This window comes from Cervus canadensis, chromosome 3, assembly GCF_019320065.1.
Source record: "Cervus canadensis isolate Bull #8, Minnesota chromosome 3, ASM1932006v1, whole genome shotgun sequence".
In the NCBI taxonomy this organism is placed as follows: Eukaryota; Metazoa; Chordata; class Mammalia; order Artiodactyla; family Cervidae; genus Cervus; species Cervus canadensis.
The window spans coordinates 93,524,148-93,542,809 of record NC_057388.1 but is presented as its reverse complement, the minus strand read 5'-3'; the positions used below and the strand labels follow the sequence as shown (position 1 = coordinate 93,542,809).

At 41.4% G+C, this 18,662-nt stretch overlaps 1 protein-coding gene across 10 annotated transcripts in view; it reads right to left on the bottom strand.

Moving 5' to 3' along the window:
* Positions 1-18,662, bottom strand: part of CALD1 (caldesmon 1) — a 227,603-nt gene that overhangs the window by 12,995 nt on the left and 195,946 nt on the right. For all 10 annotated transcript variants that reach the window (XM_043463767.1, XM_043463770.1, XM_043463769.1 and 7 more), the window contains 5 exons: positions 14,623-14,765; positions 9,951-10,209; positions 6,863-7,003; positions 1,022-1,065; positions 838-916 (listed from right to left, as the gene is read on the bottom strand). In XM_043463767.1, coding sequence (XP_043319702.1) covers positions 838-916; positions 1,022-1,065; positions 6,863-7,003; positions 9,951-10,209; positions 14,623-14,765 — 666 coding nt within the window. The remainder of the gene's footprint in view (positions 1-837; positions 917-1,021; positions 1,066-6,862; positions 7,004-9,950; positions 10,210-14,622; positions 14,766-18,662) is intronic.

Genomic DNA, 18,662 nt, shown 5'->3' with positions numbered 1-18,662 from the left:
TTGTTACAAACTATTTTATAGGCATCTTCACTCTGCAGTACAAAGGTCAGGATCAAATCAAATCAAACTGATCCAGTTACATCACAGCAGACAACTGAAACTAAAGTCTACACAAAGGAGAAAAAAAAAATCAGTATTGCATCCTGATCAATGGCACCCTACCCTCTTAGTGCTTTGGTACTTGGAAATATACATTATTTCCAAATAGAGTAGAACTCCTAGGTCAATTGGGAGGGGGAAAGAAAGTTGGATTAGACAGAGGCATAAAACTATGATCCTTCAAACATAAAACAATCAATTTGAAATTGACTATTAAATTCCAGCTGGCTGTCATCTTTATATTAATTTATACTACCAATTTATTTGATGATGAAAGTTCTTATAGACAAAGAAGGACTAATCATGGTTGTAAAGGACCTGTTTAAACTATATATAGGAACACCTTTTATAAGGAATTAAGAATATTGAAGATATACTTGTGAACATATAAATAATACAGTTAAGTAACAAACTCATTCATTAAAAAAAAATTACACCTTCATTAAAGAATACTCAGGTGGAATGTAGTAAATAATAATTTATTTTAAACTTTTCTATAATTTATCTTCACTATTGCTTTCTCTATAACTTATTCAAAATACTAAAGCATCATTAACATTCTAACACTACCGGACTTGATTATTGTCCTAAGTGTTTCTCTGATTGTTTATACAATCAGAGTATGATTTCTGTTTGACCATAACACTAGGCTACAGTCTGTGGGTTTGCACAGAGTCAGACATGACTGAGTGACTAACACTTTCACTTCAGTTGTCTAACATCGAGGCCATCTCTCACCTCAATCGCACTGGTGTACTGCTCCAGTCTGCTGTCAATCTTGGAGACTACTGCTGCTTGATGAGCTGACTTGACACCACTGTTAAGTAAATAAACACACACAGACATGCATAAAAATATGAGAGGATTTTCCCATTACATATAATGGTTGATGATTCTCAATTCAACAATCAACCATGTTTACCTTTTCTGCACAGACTTATTCAAAAATTCTGCTCGCTCTTCTATCTAGGAATAGGAGAAAAAATAAAACCAGTTAATATTTTCAGCATATAAAGAGGGTTTCTCAGTCCATACTACTATCTTCCCTGAACCTGGGGAATAAAAGCACCAAAGAATATCAAAGAGTAAGAGGGTGCTGTGCACAGCACCTCTGCTAGGGAGGAAAATGACATATTAGGTATTTGATTGAGGTTTGTGAGACTGGGAGATGAAGGTAGGATTAGCAGAAGACAGAGAAATATGAAGTTCTGGAAACAAGGACTAGATAGAATGGAATAAACATGACTCTGAAATAACATAAATCGATGGCAAAACAATCACATTCCAAGACTAACTTTTTTTTTTTGTTTCTGATGTACTTTAAATTTTTTTCATTTTTTATTGAGGTATAAATGATAGAACATTAGTTTTAGGTATACAATATAATGATTTGATATTTGTATATATAAGAATGATAACCAGGAACTGTGATCTATTCACTTACTGCTTAGCCTGGTTTCCTAATTTTGATAGCTATCCAACCTATTACTGAACTTAATTTGCCCTGAATGTAGAAGACTGATGTGGGGCTGAGTGAAACTAGGGCACAGCTCATCAGGAATGGCTGAGGATTCTCATGAAAACCCTAATAGTCAAGAAACAAGCCTAGAGAAACTGCTATGAGTATATTGATTGATTCAGTATTTTTAAAGACATTTTTATTCTAAAGCTAGAAATTTTGCTACAACTAAAGCTGCTAAATCAAACACTGTATTTTACTAAAACTGCATCACTCAAATCCAAATATTCTTCATAAGCCAGCAAATATTTGTTGACTCCTCATGATACCCAACTCTGGGCTAGAAATAGCCTCTGCCACGCATCCTCTGTCATCAGCAAACAGTAACATCTTCTCTGCATATGACTGCATGTGCAAAGTACACAGGTCCATTTTCTGTCCTGCTCAGGAATCTACTAGATTACAGTTACCCTAGACGGGTGCATATCAACAACCTCAAGTAAGATGATATGATTCTAATGGCAGAAAGCAAACAGGAACTAAAGAGCCTCTTGATGAGGTTGAAAGAGGACAGTGAAAAAGTTGGCTTAAAACTCAGCGTTCAAAAAACTAAGATTGTGGCATCTGGTCCCATCACTTCACGGCAAATAGATGGGGAAAATGTGGAAACAATGACAGATTTTATTTTCTTGGGCTCCAAAATCTCTTAAGATGTTGACTACAGCCTTGAAATTAAAAGACGCTTGCTCCTTGGAAGGAAAGCTATGACAAACCTAGACAGTGTATTAAAATGCAGAGACATCACTTTGCTCACAAAGGTCCATAGAGTCAAAGCTATGGTTTTTCCAGTAGTTATGTAGAGATGTGAGCTTTGGACAATAGAGAAAGCTGAGTGCCAAAGAATTCATGCTTTCAAATTGTGGTGCTGGAGAAGACTCTTGAGAGTCCCTTGGACAGCAAGGAGATCAAACCACTCAATCCTAAAGGAAATCAACCCTGAATATTCTTTGGAAGTATTGCTGAAGCTGAAGCTCCAATACTTTGGCTACTTGATGCAAAGAGCTTGCTCGTTGGAAAAGACCTTGATGCTGGGAAAGATTGAGGGCAGGAGGAGAAGGAGGCAACAGAGGATGTGATGGTTGGATAGTATCACTGATTCAATGGACATGAGTTTGAGCAAACTCCGGGAGACAGTAAAGGACAGGGAAGCCTGGCGTGCTGCAGCCCATGGGGTCGCAAAGAATTGGACATGACTTATCCACTGAACAACAACAAGAATACTGGAGCAGTTGACCTTCCCCTACAATCTTCGAAATGTCAGTGGCTTTTCTAGACTGTTGGCCTAGGACTCAGAGATTATTAATAAATAACCTTAAGCTTTTTGGAAAACATGCTTCACTCCTAATATCAGTTGAACAATACTTTTATAGATGTTAGTGAGGGCACTTCATCCTTTCCAGTGATTTCTTACAAAGATAAAATCAAACTCATTAAAAATAAAACTTTATGCAAAAATGTGCTATAGGTATCCCTGAGTTTATGAGGTGTAAAGGGTCTCAAACCCTTATTTTTCTGATTTTTAACATGAACTTAGAAGTGCATTTCTGGAGGAAAAGTTCCCAGCTAAACTTTTTCTGAATGAGATAAAATACATTAGAACCACACAATGTACTGGCACTTATAATATTATTCACTCATCTATCCATCCAACCTTTATCCCTGCCAACCTGTCTGTCAAACAACCAACAAACCAATAAATTATAAATGAGTACCTTTTATATAAAATAAAACACCAATGATGTATAAGACAGGACTCCAATTCTGTAAGGAGTCAGTGGGGGAGACTAGCAGAACACATAAATGAAAATTTTAAAATTCAGTGGTAGATAAACTGTAAAGCACAGAGAACTATACCCAGTCTCCTGGGACAAACCATAATGGAAAAGAATATTAAAAAAGAATGTATATATGTGTAAAACTGAGTCACTCTGTTATACAGAAGAGACTGGTACAACATTGCAAATCAACTTCAATAAAAATAAAAATAAAAATTTCAATAAATTTCAACTTCAATAAAAATAAAAAATTTAAAATTATTAAAAAACTAAACAGTAGGTACCATATTAAAGATTAAAAAATCAGAGAGTTGGAGAAAGTTTTTCAGATGTTCTGGTATTTGAGCTGATCTTTATAGTTTATAGTTTACACAGCTTTATAAATGAGTTCATGAAAGTGAGGGTGGGGAGTGTGTGCGTTGGAGGGGAGAGGACATTTGTAGTAGAGCAGACACATATACAAAGATTTGGGGAACCAAGAAGCAAGCAGAGCAGTGGGACTGAAGAATGGAGAACCGCTCAGTGTGGGGGAAGGACGATGGACAGGGGAGACAGCAGGCCTGTTCTCTGTAGCATCGTTCTGACCTGGGGATCATCTTGTTAACGCTGGCCATCACATTTATTCACATTACGGCTCTGACCCTAACGTCTCCTTTTGTATCTACAGTATTCAATACAGCTTGATTTCATCATCACATTTTGTCAGGACTTAGTGATGTATTTTTGCTGGCAAATGTCTGCACTTAGTGACTCTGGGTAATGTAACAATTTCTACTAAATTTGTTAATTACTCGTTCTGTGTAAGGAGTTTAAAGAGAGAAACTGGTTCTTCTATAAACCAAGAGGTGGCAGTGTGGTCCTAATAAAACGGGAAAATCACACACATTTCGGCAAACTGGTGCTCTCCTTAATTCCACACTTCCTCCACCACGAGTATATGAAAATAATAATAATAAAAACAAAATTCTAAATTTAATTTACTTATTCTTTGTATGTCTTATGTAAGAAGGATCATTCACTGCCAGCATAATTTAACTATGAGAAACCAGGTTCTGAGCTTCTCAGACGAGGAACGAAAGCCATGAGAAATCAACAAAATACACCAGTGGATAATATCTTGTGGTCAAATATCAAACGTTTCTCCTTCCACTGGCATTCGACAATGTTAGCTTGTGACCATTTATAAAAGCTGCGGGGCCAAGAGTGTCAACAGTTGCAGGAATTTCAATTGTAGGACATGAAATGAAGTTATGAAACAAGAGCCATAGCAAGTTCTTCAAGGCACATATTATGGAGAAAAACACTAGACTGCCTACTCTTGAAAGCACATCTCTGTTACACAGAAATTAAAAATTTCCTTTTTATACATCAATTTTGATGGCTCACACATGCCTCTCTACTAGCATGTTGATGTTCAGTTGCTCAGTCGTGTCTGACTCTTTGCAGCTGCAGCATGCCAGGCTTTCCTGTCCTTCTCTACCAGAATAAGTAGATAAATGGCTTTGTGGGTACTCTGGAGTCTGGTTGATGGAAACACTAGAGAAGCTAAGTTGGGAACCTTGGCAGAGAGATGTTTGAAAAAAGAGGATGGGTTGCCGTTTCTTTTAAAAAACAAAGTAGAAATCAGAAGTTTCGATAACTACAACTTTTCTCATGTTCCCACACAGTTCAAGGAAAGCTCAGCTCAGGTGGCAATTGAAGGAAAGTTGAAAGAGAGAGGGCACTTTTTTTTTTCTGATTATCGATGAGCCAGGAACAAAAGGACCCAGTCAGAAGGGGACCTAGTGGCTTTGCAGAGATGGTCTAAAGTGAGCAGGGTTTGCATCTTTCTGCTCTTTCTCCTTCAGCAGGGGGATGCAAATGGAGTTTTGCCCATGTTCTCCACCCACCCATAAACTAAGAACATTTTACATTGTTAAATGGTTTGGAAAAAGTCAAAAGAATATTTTGTAACATAGGAAGACTTTAAGAAATTCAAATTTCAGATCCATAAATGAAGCTCACTTACTCCTCACAGCCTCTCTCTCCTCCTTCTGCTTCACCCAGAGACCTCACTGAGCTGGTAGTCTGCACTTGGTTACCCTTGTAATTCTTGAGTTTTCCTGAGGCGGTCAACTATATGAGTGCCCTACAGACAGTGACCTCGCTTTGTGCTTCCCTCCTTCATAGTTCATAGCACATATTAGATTTGTTATAAATATCAAATAAGAAAATTCCCTTGTGGCTTAGTTTCAATTCCCCCTGAAGCAGCCCTTGAGATGAGGTTGAAGTATAAGGACTTTATTTGGGAGGGGTTAGAACCATGGTATGGAGAAGGCAATGGCACCCCACTCCAGTGTTCTTGCCTGGAGAATCCCAGGGATGGCGGAGCCTGGTGGGCTGCCGTCTATGGGGTCGCACAGAGTCAGATACGACTGACGCGACTTAGCAGCAGCAGCAGAACCGTGGTAGACTGGGACCCAGATCATCCTAAAGACTAAAGGAAATGATCTAGAAATAAAACATACTGTTTTCCATGTGAAACAAGTAATAAGTGTAAGTGTAAATAACTGACTTTTGATCAAAATGTGCACATGCTGATAGACACACACACACACAAACACACACACACACACACATTATCCAGCTGCAGCCTGGCTATGATTCTATACTGGCTTTACCTGTTGTCAGGGCTTTGTAACCTAGCTAGGATGACAGAAAATAAAAACTGCTCAAAGTTCCAATCTGTAAAGATTCATTCATCCATGTATTTATTCAATAACCACTCACTCACTACATCAGTGAATATCTTCATTGTGCCAGGGACTCAAAACATGCTAACTATATAAGCAAAAATACATATTTGAGTCTATGCTCTTGTCCCTTCTTCTCAACCATCCCATCATCTCCCTGACTCAGCTCCTTCCTGCTCATTCTCTCAGCAGCACCTCTGTCTTCCTTTATTAGGAGCTATGCCCACTGAAGGGAGTAGTCGGACCAAACTCATCCTGGCAAGGGAGCCTATCTGAGTCACATTTCATCTCCTTTGATGATAATGGCTTTGAAATTTGACCTGTACCATCCCCAGCTGTCCTGCTCTTAATAATGACAAAGAAAAATAATGAAATTAGCATGAAAAAGCAGCTTCAACCTTTAAAATATATTTGCCTATTTTATAAAGTTTCAATGTTTCTGCTTTTAATTGCTCAAAGTAATAAGGCACATTGAGAGTATGCGTCAATGAAATCCAGAGGTAATCACCATAGGTCATTTTAATCAAAGATCTAATAAACAAAAGACACAAAGTACTCCACTTGATTTCTCTCCTATCTATATCTTGAAAACGAAAAAAAGCTATGAAATTGCTGACAGAGGGAGCAAAAAGATTAATGGAACAAAAACTTTGAATAATCAATAACTAAATCAGGGGCTGAAATCATGTTTCTATCATATTTTAATAAACACAAGAAGGTTTTCTGGGGAAAAATACCTTGAGAGATGAACCTTTAGGAGTGAAGCATTTGAAGGGCTTCTTGTCCTCTGATAAACCATCTTCCGGCATCTTCTGGCGTTTCTCAGCAGCTTCCGCCCTTCGCCTTTCAATCTCTTCCTTTAGCCTCCTCTTCTCTTCCTAAGAAAGAACAAATAACAAGGACGTTAATATCAGCTTCAGGCCAAAAGGAAAGAGTGCTGTAGGGGAATGGTCATAGTCCTAGAAGAAAAAGAGCCGGGTTCTAGAAAAGATGCTATCCCTTCCTCAAGGGTGGCATCAGAGGTTAAGCCTGAGCACTTGAGTCCAGCTGCTGACGTGCACTCTGGCACGGCCCCGTCTAAACTGTGTGACCTTGGCCACGTTACTTATCTACCCCATGCCTCAGTTTCCTCATTTGTAAAATGGGGATAATAATAGTATCCACTGACTAGGGATTTAACACAGACTAAATGAGAAGCTGAAGCTCCAATACTTTGGCCACCTGATGCGAAGAGCTGACTCATTGGAAAGGACCCTGGGAGGGACTGGGGGCAGGAGGATAAGGGGACGACAGAGGATGAGATGGCTGGATGGCATCACCGATTCGATGGACATGAGTTTGAGTAAACTCTGGGAGTTGGTGATGGACAGGGAGGCCTGGCGTGCTGCGATTCATGGGGTCACAAAGAGTCAGACACGACTGAGCAACTGAACTGAACTGAACTGAAATGAGAAAGCTCAGGTAGAAGGCTTAGACTCATGTTCAGCAGGATGATCATCATAGTCATCATCACCTTGTCAAGTCATCAAACACTGGCCTTCCATTTTGTGTATGTAAAATAAGTTATCACTTCTACTTCCTAGGAGAGATGTGAAGACAAATGAGATGATTCATATGCTAAGGTATACAAATGTACAGTACTATATTTACTAAATTGTACAAGAGATGGTTTCATGGTTGTTCCTACCCTAGCTCCTTAGCTGAGTAGATTATTTCTAAATAGTCTGACAAATCTGAAGCGGTGTAGATACTGCACCCTAGTGGTGAAATCACAGATGTTTACAATCCCTCTCATCAACCCCTCCCACCCGCCCCAGGTGCCTTCATTCCTGGCCTAGAACACTCTGTCTTCTCATCAGGCTGCACATCCTCTAGGAACAGTTTTCTGACAGATTTATGTAGTCTCTGTAGTTTTCAAACTGGATGTTCTCAAGCAGGAACTGGATGTTCATGTATCAGAGGATACTGCAGAAAGATCATGTGTATTGTGGACTGAATATTTGTGCCCCACCCCTCCTGCCCGCGCCACCACCTCACCAAATCCCTGTGTTGAAATCCTAACCCCCAGGGTGATGGCATTAGGAGGTGGGGATTTAGGGACCATGAGAATGGAACCTAAAAGAGGATCCAGGGAGCTCTCTCACCCCCTCTGTCCTGTGAGGACACAGCAAGAAGACTGCTATCTGTGAACTGAGGTCACACCAGACGCAGAGTTTGCTGGCATTTCGATCTTGGACTTCATAGCCTCAGAACTGTGAGACAAACATTTCCTGGATGTCTCATCAGCCACCCAGTCTATGGCAATTTGTTATAGCGGCCGCCACTAAGACATGGTGCTTGGTAGGAGGTTAGACCAAATCATCTCTGAGGTCCAGTCCAGGTCTCAGAGGACATGTTTCTCCTCTGCTTTCATTGATACTTTGCTCCTCTAGAGAGCAGCAATAACAATAAAAACAGGACTGAAAACTATGAGTTCCTGAGTGTCTATTAAGTACCAGGCACCCTGAATGCCATGATTTAATCACCACCACAATCCTGAAAGTAGATATTTCACAGATAAGGAAAAGAGGTCTCACGGTCTAGTGACCCTCCCAAGGTCCCAGCTTGCCAGTGGCAGAGGGTCTGATTCTAAAACGATCATTCCAATTACTTTCTAACCAAAGGTCATAGGCTCAAGAAGAGCTGGGAGCTGAAAGAGATCTTGGAGTAATGTATCCAAACTTTCCACACAGTTTGGGGAATGTTTGTATAGGATCCATGTCAGAAAGTCATCTAAAGTCTTTTTGCATATTTTAAATGATGGGAGATCACAATTTCTGGAGACTTGTGTGGAAAGCTCTACGTGGAGTTGGAGAAGCTGGGTCCCAGTAGCAAATCTATCAGTTATTAGTCAAGTGACTTCACACAGGTCAAACTACTTGATTCCCATTTCTTTGTCCATAAAATGAGGATAATAATGTACCTCAGGATACAAGGAAAAAAGGCTCTTTGTGAACTACTGCAATGCTTACAGTAACTGGTTAAGCACTTTTTCAGTTCTCAAAATTTGTCTTCTTGTAACTTTATCTGTCATTTTCAGTTCTGCTTAAGAAGATGGAACAAATTCATCTGCTCATAATCACTGTGCTCCCGCTACATGCCTGGCGCTGTGCTGGATCCTGGGTGTACAACAGTGAAAAAAGCAGGTACTGTCCCTCCCTTTGAAAATCTAGTTACTTACTCTTCCACTTAAAACACCCCCAAAACGATTTTTGCGAAACTCTTCTCTATACAACCTCTTCAAATATCAAAAAACAACCACCATGTGACTCTTGGTTCCTGTAACTGATCTGCAGACTTTTTCATCCTTCTCTGCTCTCGTGGTCTTTACTGAGAGACATTTACAGGGACACGTGTTAAGACAAAGACAAGTGGGACCTGGGGAACATTACAAAGCCTCTCAGTGCCTTGGTTTCCTGATCTCTAAAACGGGGATGAGAAGGCTACTTATATGAGAGAGCTCTTAGGAGAACTGAATAAATTAATGTGTATAAAAGTTTTAGAACCATGCCTAGCACACAGCAAGCTGCAGCTGCCGTTCAGCCGCTAAGTCGTCTCCAACTCTTTGTGACCCTAAGGACTGCAGCATACCTGGCTTCCAAGTCCTTCACTATCTGCCTGAGTTTGCTCAGATTCATGCATTTGTAAGAACTCACATTCAAAAGGGCAGCAGCAGTTCACCAAGGAAGAAACTATTTTCCAGGGTCAGAATGTTCACGGGGAGACACCCTCTCGTGGGCTTGGGTAAGTGAAGGCGCTAGACCACCGCGCTGCGCCCCGCCTTACCTCCTCTCTCACTTTTCGCTCTGCTTCCTCCTGCTTCTTCCTCTGCTCCTCCTCCTCCAGGACTTTCCTTCGCTCCTCCCTCTTCTTCTTCAGCTCCTCCAGCTCCAAGGCCGCCTCCTGCTGCTTCTGCTTGAGCTTCTCGAACTCCTCGCTCTCCGTCTCCCCGCGGCGGCGGCGCAGCTCCTCCAGCCGCTTGCCGGCTTCCACCTGGGAGGCGCCTTCAGCCTCCTTGGCCTCGCTGACCCTCCCGCCAGCGCGGCTGCAAAGGAGTGGGACACTCGTCTGCCTTGCAGCCTACCCTCACCGCCCCTGGAAGCAGGGGAGGTCGGTCTGCAGGCCTTGCATCCCACGCGGAAATCTCCACTGCCCTCACTGGACAGGGGATCCTCACGGCTAAGTTGGGTTCCATCTGGAATTCCCAGGTCTGAATCCGAGTCCCCTCCCTGCCACTTACCCTGGGTTTCCTAGGTTGTACAATGGTAGCAAACAGGCACTGTTGGTGGGGCTGTAAATTGGTACAACCACTAGGGAAAACAGTATGCAGGTACCTCAAAAAATTAAAAGCAGAACTGCCATATGAGGCAGAAATTCCACTTCTGGGTATTTATCCAAAGAAAATGAAAACACGAACTCAAAAAGATACATGTAACGCCCATGGTCATGCAGCATCATTTACAATAGCCAAGATATGGAAACAGCCTAAGTGCCCATTGATGGATGAACGTATTACAAAAATGTAAAAGTACGTACAATGGAATATTGCTGAGCCACAGAAATGGAAGAAATCTTATATAAATATTCATTAACAGGTAGTGAGGGCATTCTTAACTATATCTGAACATAGGTGGCCCATTTCTGACACTTTTGTAACAGATAATTACCATGGTCTAGTATCATTTATTCCATGCAGAGAATAGCACTGGTGTTTCTAGCTATGAAGCAAGAGGAGGAACAGAAAAGGAGTTCAGGATTACATAGTTACCCATACTGATTTTTTTGCATGCATCTCATGCTTTTAAGATAGTGAGATAGTTCTGAATAAACTATGTCCTTTAGTACTATGCTTTTCAAGCTGCATTTTGTAAAATCTATTTAGTGGACTGTAATTAACATTTAAAAGAACCAACGAGAAAACATCAGAGGGTATTGCATGGAACAAGGGAAATGACCTTTTCTTGACATTCTTGTTTCAGTTATAAGTACATATGTAGACGTGTACCACGATATGATGTAAAATTTATATTTTACTAGGAGTTGAGGTTAAAAAGTTAAAAAATATCATTCTAGGTTCTTGATAGCTAAAGATCAACTCTTATTTTTAACTCAGTCAAGGTTAGGGGACCCCTTAAGACTTGATATTGCTCTTTCAAAGTCTTAAATGTCCATAGGCCTGTGACTCCAGAGAGGAACCCTCTCCTTTCAGATAAAGTCTCTCCATCTTCAGAGAGTTGGTTCTTCCTGAGAGTTGGTGTCAGTGTTTGGTAGGACTGCTAACACGTGCCTATAGAAACTTTTCTGGACTCCACTAGGTGTCGCTCAATCTTAATTTTGGACATTCAGATGCCCATCATTAGGGACTGGTTAAATCAGTCATGACCCATCCAGCCAGTAGAACACTCTAACATTAACTGTAGGCTTATACTCACTGGTGTAGAAAGCTAGCAAAAAGATACACTGTTATGCTCAGTGAAAGAATCACTTTAAAACAGAGATTAATTATACACATATATACATCTATGTCTGTTTTTTAATGTATACACATAAAGAGTATCTGGGGAAAATGTTACTGGTGGTTTCCTTGGGTGATGGGTGCTTAACTTGCTCCTGAATTGAGATTTTCATGTCATATTTTAGAGAAAACATCTAGCTATAAGAAAATGGGTCTATCAAAGGGAAAAGTAATTAAATCAACAAAAGGAGCTATGCTCAAAACAAGAACAAGAGTTTTGGCCGCATCACACCTGCTCAGATGTGTTGGATGGCCTGAGCGTTGCTGCTAAGTCACTTCAGTCATGTCCGACTCTGTGCGACCCCATAGACGGCAGCCCACCAGGCTCCCCCGTCCCTGGGATTCTCCAGGCAAGAACACTGGAGTGAGTTGACATTTCCTTCTCCAATGCATGCAAGTGAAGTCGCTCAGTCGTGTCTGACTCTTAGCGACCCCATGGACTGCAGCCTACCAGGCTCCTCCGTCCATGGGATTTTCCAGGCAACGGCCTGAGCGTTAGGGTACCACTAATATGGAAATTTCTTCCAGAAGGTTCTTTCCTCTTTCTGTGGCTTCGTTAGGTGAAAGTCAAGATGAATATAGACCTTTCACTATGAACACAGTTAGTTTTCAATTAGACTAGTAGGTACTAAGCTAATCTAAATAGAGGCTCTCACTCCTCCCCAGCTCCTCACTCTATAACTATATGGAGCAAAGTGAGGTGTCTCTGCTTCTATAGGCATCGATTTCTAATTGAAACTACAACTAACGTATGTAGGCAGCTAAATTAAAAACTAATAACATGGTAGCAGTTTGTTTCATTTTTTCCCGTCAAAACATAGCAAAATTAAAGCAAGAGTCCCAATTATGGGTTCTCAATTCTTAGTCTGTTGCCATCCCTTGTGACTTATCTTTTCGAGTTACCCAGTTTTCTGGATTCCCAAACAATGGGCATGGTAATTGTCAATTTGAGTTTTGACTGAAACTGGTTGACAAGCTTGCTAATTGTTAACCAAACTTCTTTCTACTGACAGATTTTTAAAGTTATTTCTCTTAATAAAATTGTACTTGTGCCTACAGCACATATTTTAAACCATCAAGTAACTGTTATTGCTGTTCAGTTGCTAAGGTGTGTCTGACAATTGTAACCCCATGGACTGCAGCACGCCAGGCTCCCCATCCTTCACCATCTCTGGGAGTTTGTTCAGACACAAGTCCATTGAATTGATGATGCCATCCAACTGTCTCATCCTCTGTCACCCCCTTCCTCTCTTGCCCTTAATCTTTCTCAGGATCAGGGTCTTATCTAAGTAATTAAACAATAATATTTTTAGGTAATATTCTTTGAACACTTTTCATGAACTTGACACTGTTCTAGGGCTCTAACGCATTAAAGGACTGGCACTTCAGCAAGCTCTGCACTCAGCTTACCAGCCTGAATCAGCTTGATTTCTAGATTTTCTATGAATTCCTAATAAACTTAATTTTTACATCTACTTTCTTGCCAATCCCAAGTAACATCGATAGGTTCTACCCTTCTCACTCCTTCACACTTTATTTAGGCTTTGAATACACATCTTTTCTTCCATGTGCTTTCAGCTCTCTTTTGTAAAACCGTGGCTAGATTTCTTCTCAAATTTTTGTGTAGAAAAATTGTGTGCATAACAACTATATTTACCTAAAACTTTAGCATCTTAAAGCGGCTAGAAATGTCCATCCCTCATAGTTCTGCTTGCTCCTGAGTGTTACCCATGCTTTGGTGTAAGGAGTCGTCTGACTTCTATACAATACCTGCTTGGAACTTTCTTATTTGAAGTATTCCAAAAAACAGGGTCTACAGGCAGGGTGGCCACCAAAGAACAACCCCCTGGGAATCCACATTACCGGGACCCCAGACTCTTTTCCAGAATGTTTGGCACGGCAGCCAGTGACATAACAGAGACTGCAATTTGGCACCAGCAGTTGGAGCGAGTGTGTGCAGGAATGGGGCACGGAGAGTCAGGTAGCCAGGCATCCATGGCAGGCTTCTACAAAGCTGGTGGGGGTGGGGGGAATCTCCACATTCAACCTAGAAGTGAGGATTTGCCTGCATATACTTGATCCCTGGGTCAGGAAGATCCCCTGGAGGAGGGCATGGCAACCCACTCCGGTATTCTTGCCTGGAGAATTCCATGAACAGGGGAGCCTGGTGGGCTATAGTCCATTGGGGTTGCAAAGAATCAGACAGGACTGAAGCGACTTAGCATGCACACACTTGTCTATCTGGCCTGAACTTAATCGCCCAGATCTATTCAGTGTGATGGGAGAGGGGATGAAAAAGGGGAATCTGAAGCTCTGCAAGAGGATTTTCCAAACTGGAGCATTAGTTGCATGCCCTCTTCCTCCCTCTTAGAGATTCCCCAAGGCAAAATAACATCAAAGGTTCTCCAAGTCCTGGGTAAAGAGAGGTAACTTATTTAGTTTAACCTAATGTTTGCAAAGTATCTGGCCACCTGGCAATCTTCCTTTTCTGCAACAATTTATTTACAATGTTTAGAAAATACATTCTGAAAAATGGTATTGAGAAGTTTCTTTTATGAAGTCTGCTGGACCTTACAGATAATGAATCAATGAGATGAACTCCGGTGAAAATGTTTTCTAATAAGCTGATCTTACGTGAACGTATTAGGGCAGTGAACAAAAACATGGATACCAAGCAGGATTGATCTGCCTTGTCAAATAATGGGAAAAGCAGATCAAACCTTGTCTGAGCAGGGCCTGCTGTCCTCCTATTAGTGACTGATAGCCTGATCTGCTGACAGAGTATCTCTAAGACAATGGCCAGTGACCTCACAACACAAGTATGTTGCCTGTTAGCACGTTTCTGTCTGGAGTCACAGGGTAGGGAGACTGACTCCCCCCGCACCCCCCTCCCCCCCCCCAACACATGAGCACAGTCACTGTTAACTAGCCACTATGTCTTACCTGAAAGTATTCTCGGTGTGTTTAAGTTTGTGGGTCATGAATTCTCCATTCTGAGACTTCACTTCTGTAAACCCCTTCTTTGCATCCAAGAAGCTCTTAACGTCTTTGCTTTCTTTGTCCTTTTTAGTCTTCTCATCTTTGAGCTAACCAATGGTACATATCAGGAAGAAACATAACGATAAAAATCTTATTAGGTTTCGGTTGGTATCACCAAATAAAACCCAACATTGTTAGGAAGCCAGAAAACTGAGAAGTAAAACAAACCACTGGAGAATGATGTGGTAGACCTGGAATCAGAGGAAATTCTTGGAGCATGAGCTATGGTCCTCCAGCTTCTGAGCAAAGACCCTGACCACAATTTTAGGAGGTCAGGATCATCCCTTATTTCACTGAGGTTTTATTTTCAAAAGTGACGGAGGTGTTACCATTTGGAAACCATTATGTTCTGGAAACTCCACATGAGAGGGGTTGTTTTCAGTTCCCACTGGGAAGAGCAATTATTAGTGTGGCCTTGATGGGAGAATGGCCAAGTTGCTTGGACAGATTTCTTCTTGGATGAAGGGTGCTTCTTTGAGAAGGACTTGAATGTGTTGAGGAGGAAATAAGAAACCTACTGAGTTAGCCAGATCTGTCAAGTCAGTCTTGGCGGATTTCAGAGGAAGACCACCCTAGTATTTTAATCAAATGAATAACTAGGGTCTTCAGGATAGAAGACATAATAACCCTACCTTTAGAGGGATGACGCAGAGACCTGCGGGGCCATGTTTGTAGTCATCTACAGCATTAAAGATAGAATGCAAAGGAAAAATTCCAGGGCTGACCTTGACTTCCATTGAAGGTGATAATTTAGTCTCTGAAAGTGGCTTTGCGATTGTTGTGGGAGACAGAGGAAGGTGGTAGGTATTAGCTCTAATTTTTGTGTGCATGGGTAGGCTTTGTGTTACAAGTTCCTCACAGTGAGACAGATTATTTCAAAGTATACTGAATTTGCATAGCTTTTGTGGGGGGGGGGAGTAAAAGAATTCAAATTACCTTTATCATCTCACCCATTCTTAAAAAATGAGTGTGAGCACAGGTGAGGTTCATTACTGCTCATTTGAAGACAAACAGTGAGAAAGCACTAACATTCTAAAGAGACCCAAGGAGGAGGGTTTGGGTGTAAGAACTCGGAGCTCCAGCGGCTGCCAAGAATGGTCCCTCCCCTTACCTCATCACTCACCTCTTTGCAGTTGTTATGCTTCCGATACCTAACTCCCACCAAAGTGCATGTTTTACTAAGAAAAGGTTTTTTTTTTTGCTCTTTACTAATGAGTCTTCAGTAGTCCTTTGCCTGATTCCTTTTGCCGAGTATTATTTGATTAAATTACTATCCATGGACTATTTACTACCACGGTGCCCTATCTAGTTAAGACTTTTCATCTTTTTCCAAGTGGCATATATCTAGGACATCCCTTGGACTTGCTGAAGAGGGAGGCTGTTATTTTGCTATTCTTTCTGAGAGCTTTGTCTGAAAGTCAGGAAATCTGAGTTTTAGTCTTAGTGTTGTCAACAATCTAACTGTGACTTTAAGTCACCTAACATCTCTGGAATGCTGGCTCCGTGTGCATGAAAAGAAAGGGTTGGGCTAGATGATCCCTTCCTAATCCTTCAGCCTGTGCCTTCCCTCTTGGCTCCAGATTTGTGCTGAGAGGGTCAGAGAAGAGAAGGAAGCTCCTGGTCTGTCCCGCAGCTTTAATTCGACGGTCCTTGCCTGGTGGTAAATCAGTATTTATTGGGAAGGCAGGAGCAAGCAAGGTCTCTTTTCATTCTGACCTACCATTGTTGGGAATAGCCCCAGAAACTATGGATGGGAGTTTATATCCTGGTTAAGCGGTATCTGGGGATACACATTTAAGGGTGAGGTGGTCCCCTTGCAGTGAACCCATGAAAGAAATTGTGAGTCACACCTCACAGTTTGTGGAGCACTATACAAAGAGAAGCTCATTTCTCCTATTTTGGAGCCAGATATTTCCAGTCTCCCAAAATGCATTATCTAATTTATTGACCAAAAATGTGTGTAAAATAGATTTGTAAAACAATACGTGTCTAACAGAAGAAACATCCCTTTTTTCCAAGTTCTGCCTGTATTGGCAAAGTTGTGGTAGATGGTATGCTTATATTCTCTTTGGAAGACTTAAAAAAAAATTCCCAAAGAAATAAAGATAATTTAATGCTGACTGCAAATTATTTTTTCTTTCTGGGAAATGAATAAATAAATTCCGTAACACTTTAAGGAGCACAGTGGGTTGGCTTCTATAGCAGATTCAACCTAAGCTAATGGGATATTCTGAGCCCACTGGGAAAAGCATTAGAGCCTCCAGATCAAAATGTTACCAAGAAGACAATCTGTGCTGATGGATTAATACAGGGCCATGTATCCTGAGTAGGAAATGGCAATCTGCTCCAGCATTCTCACCTGGGAAATCCCATGGAGAGAGGACCCTGGTGGGCTAGTCCGTGCCTGCTAAGTTGCTTCAGTCATGTCTGACCCTGTTGCAGTAGCCCACCAAGCTCCTCTGTCCATGGGATTATCCCTGGCAAGAATACTGGAGTGGATTGCCATGCCCTACTCCAGGGGATCTTCCCAACCCAGGGATTGAACCCACGTCTCTTGCATCTCCTGCATCAACAGGCAGGTTGTTTATCACTAGTGCCACCTGGGAAGCCTGGGCTACAATCCATGGGGTCGCAAAGAGTCGGACACAGCTGGGAACAGCACAGCAAAAAAAAAAAAAAAAAGTGATCAGTGGGGTAACACATGGGTGTTATGTGTGTAGGGGTAGGAATTCCAGTGACATACTCTTGTGCCAGAGAGATGCTCAAAAAGTTGTGAACAAGTCTAAAAGGACTGAGGCACCAGTTTCTCTGTTGTACTGCTTTCTATCATTTGATTCCAGAAGAATGATAAGAACTGGTGCAAGTTACACTTTTTCAGACTAAGTAGAACATACTTTTGTTAGATTCAGAAGCCTCAATTCCTTTTCCAGGCCCAATGTCTATCACATGAATGGCCCTGTCCATGGACAACATGGACTTCCCTGGGGAGCTGAGGCTCTACTCAGACCCACAGAGTCAGAGTCTGTGTTTCATAAGATCCCAGGTGACCAGCATGCACCCTGATGTTTAGTGAGAGGCTCTGGCCTACATGATATGAATATTAGTTTCATCATTATATGAACAGCTCTGCTGGAAATTGTTTTCCTATTAGAGGCCAGAACAAAAAACGAGCTCTGGGGTGAAGAACTAAAGGGAGGCATTTTATATTCAATATCCTAGGATAAACCATAATGGAAAAGAATGTATATTAAAAAAAGAATATATGTATATGTATAAAGGGCTTCCCAGGTGACTTAGTGGGTAAAGAATCTGCCTGCCAATACATGAGACACAAGAGACGTGGGTTCGATTCCTGGGTTGGGAAGATTACCCTGGAGTAGGAAATGGCAACCCACTCCAGTATTCTTGCCTGGCAAATCACATGGGCAGAGGAGCACAGTGGGCTACAGTCCATGGGGTCGCAGAGAGTCAGACACAACTGAGCAAGAACTCACACACACAAGCAATACATGTATAACTGAATCACTTGCTGAGCAGCATAAACACAACACTGTACCTCAACTATGCTTCAGTAAAAAATAAAAAATTAAAAGAAGGCATTTTATAGCTGGGGAAGATAAAAAGTTAAGTTTCAGGGTGACTGGTCATCTGTGATTCACTGCCACAAACAGTTAAACTGCAGTGGGAGAAAGAAGGTTTTGTGTAAGGGACTGGAGTGACTTCTGGAAATGTAGCTCACCTGATGTTTGTGTTTCCTTTCCTTGCAAACTCCATGAAAAGAAAGACTTTTGTTGAGAGTAGAGAACAAAAAGGGGGTTGGGGGGGTAGAAGGAGGCCGTTTAAAATGGCCACATCACGTAAACTATGATTGAAAGTTATCTAAGTGGAGCAGCTACACAAACAGGTGGAGAGGGGGAAAACCTAGTTACTCAACTAGTAATTTA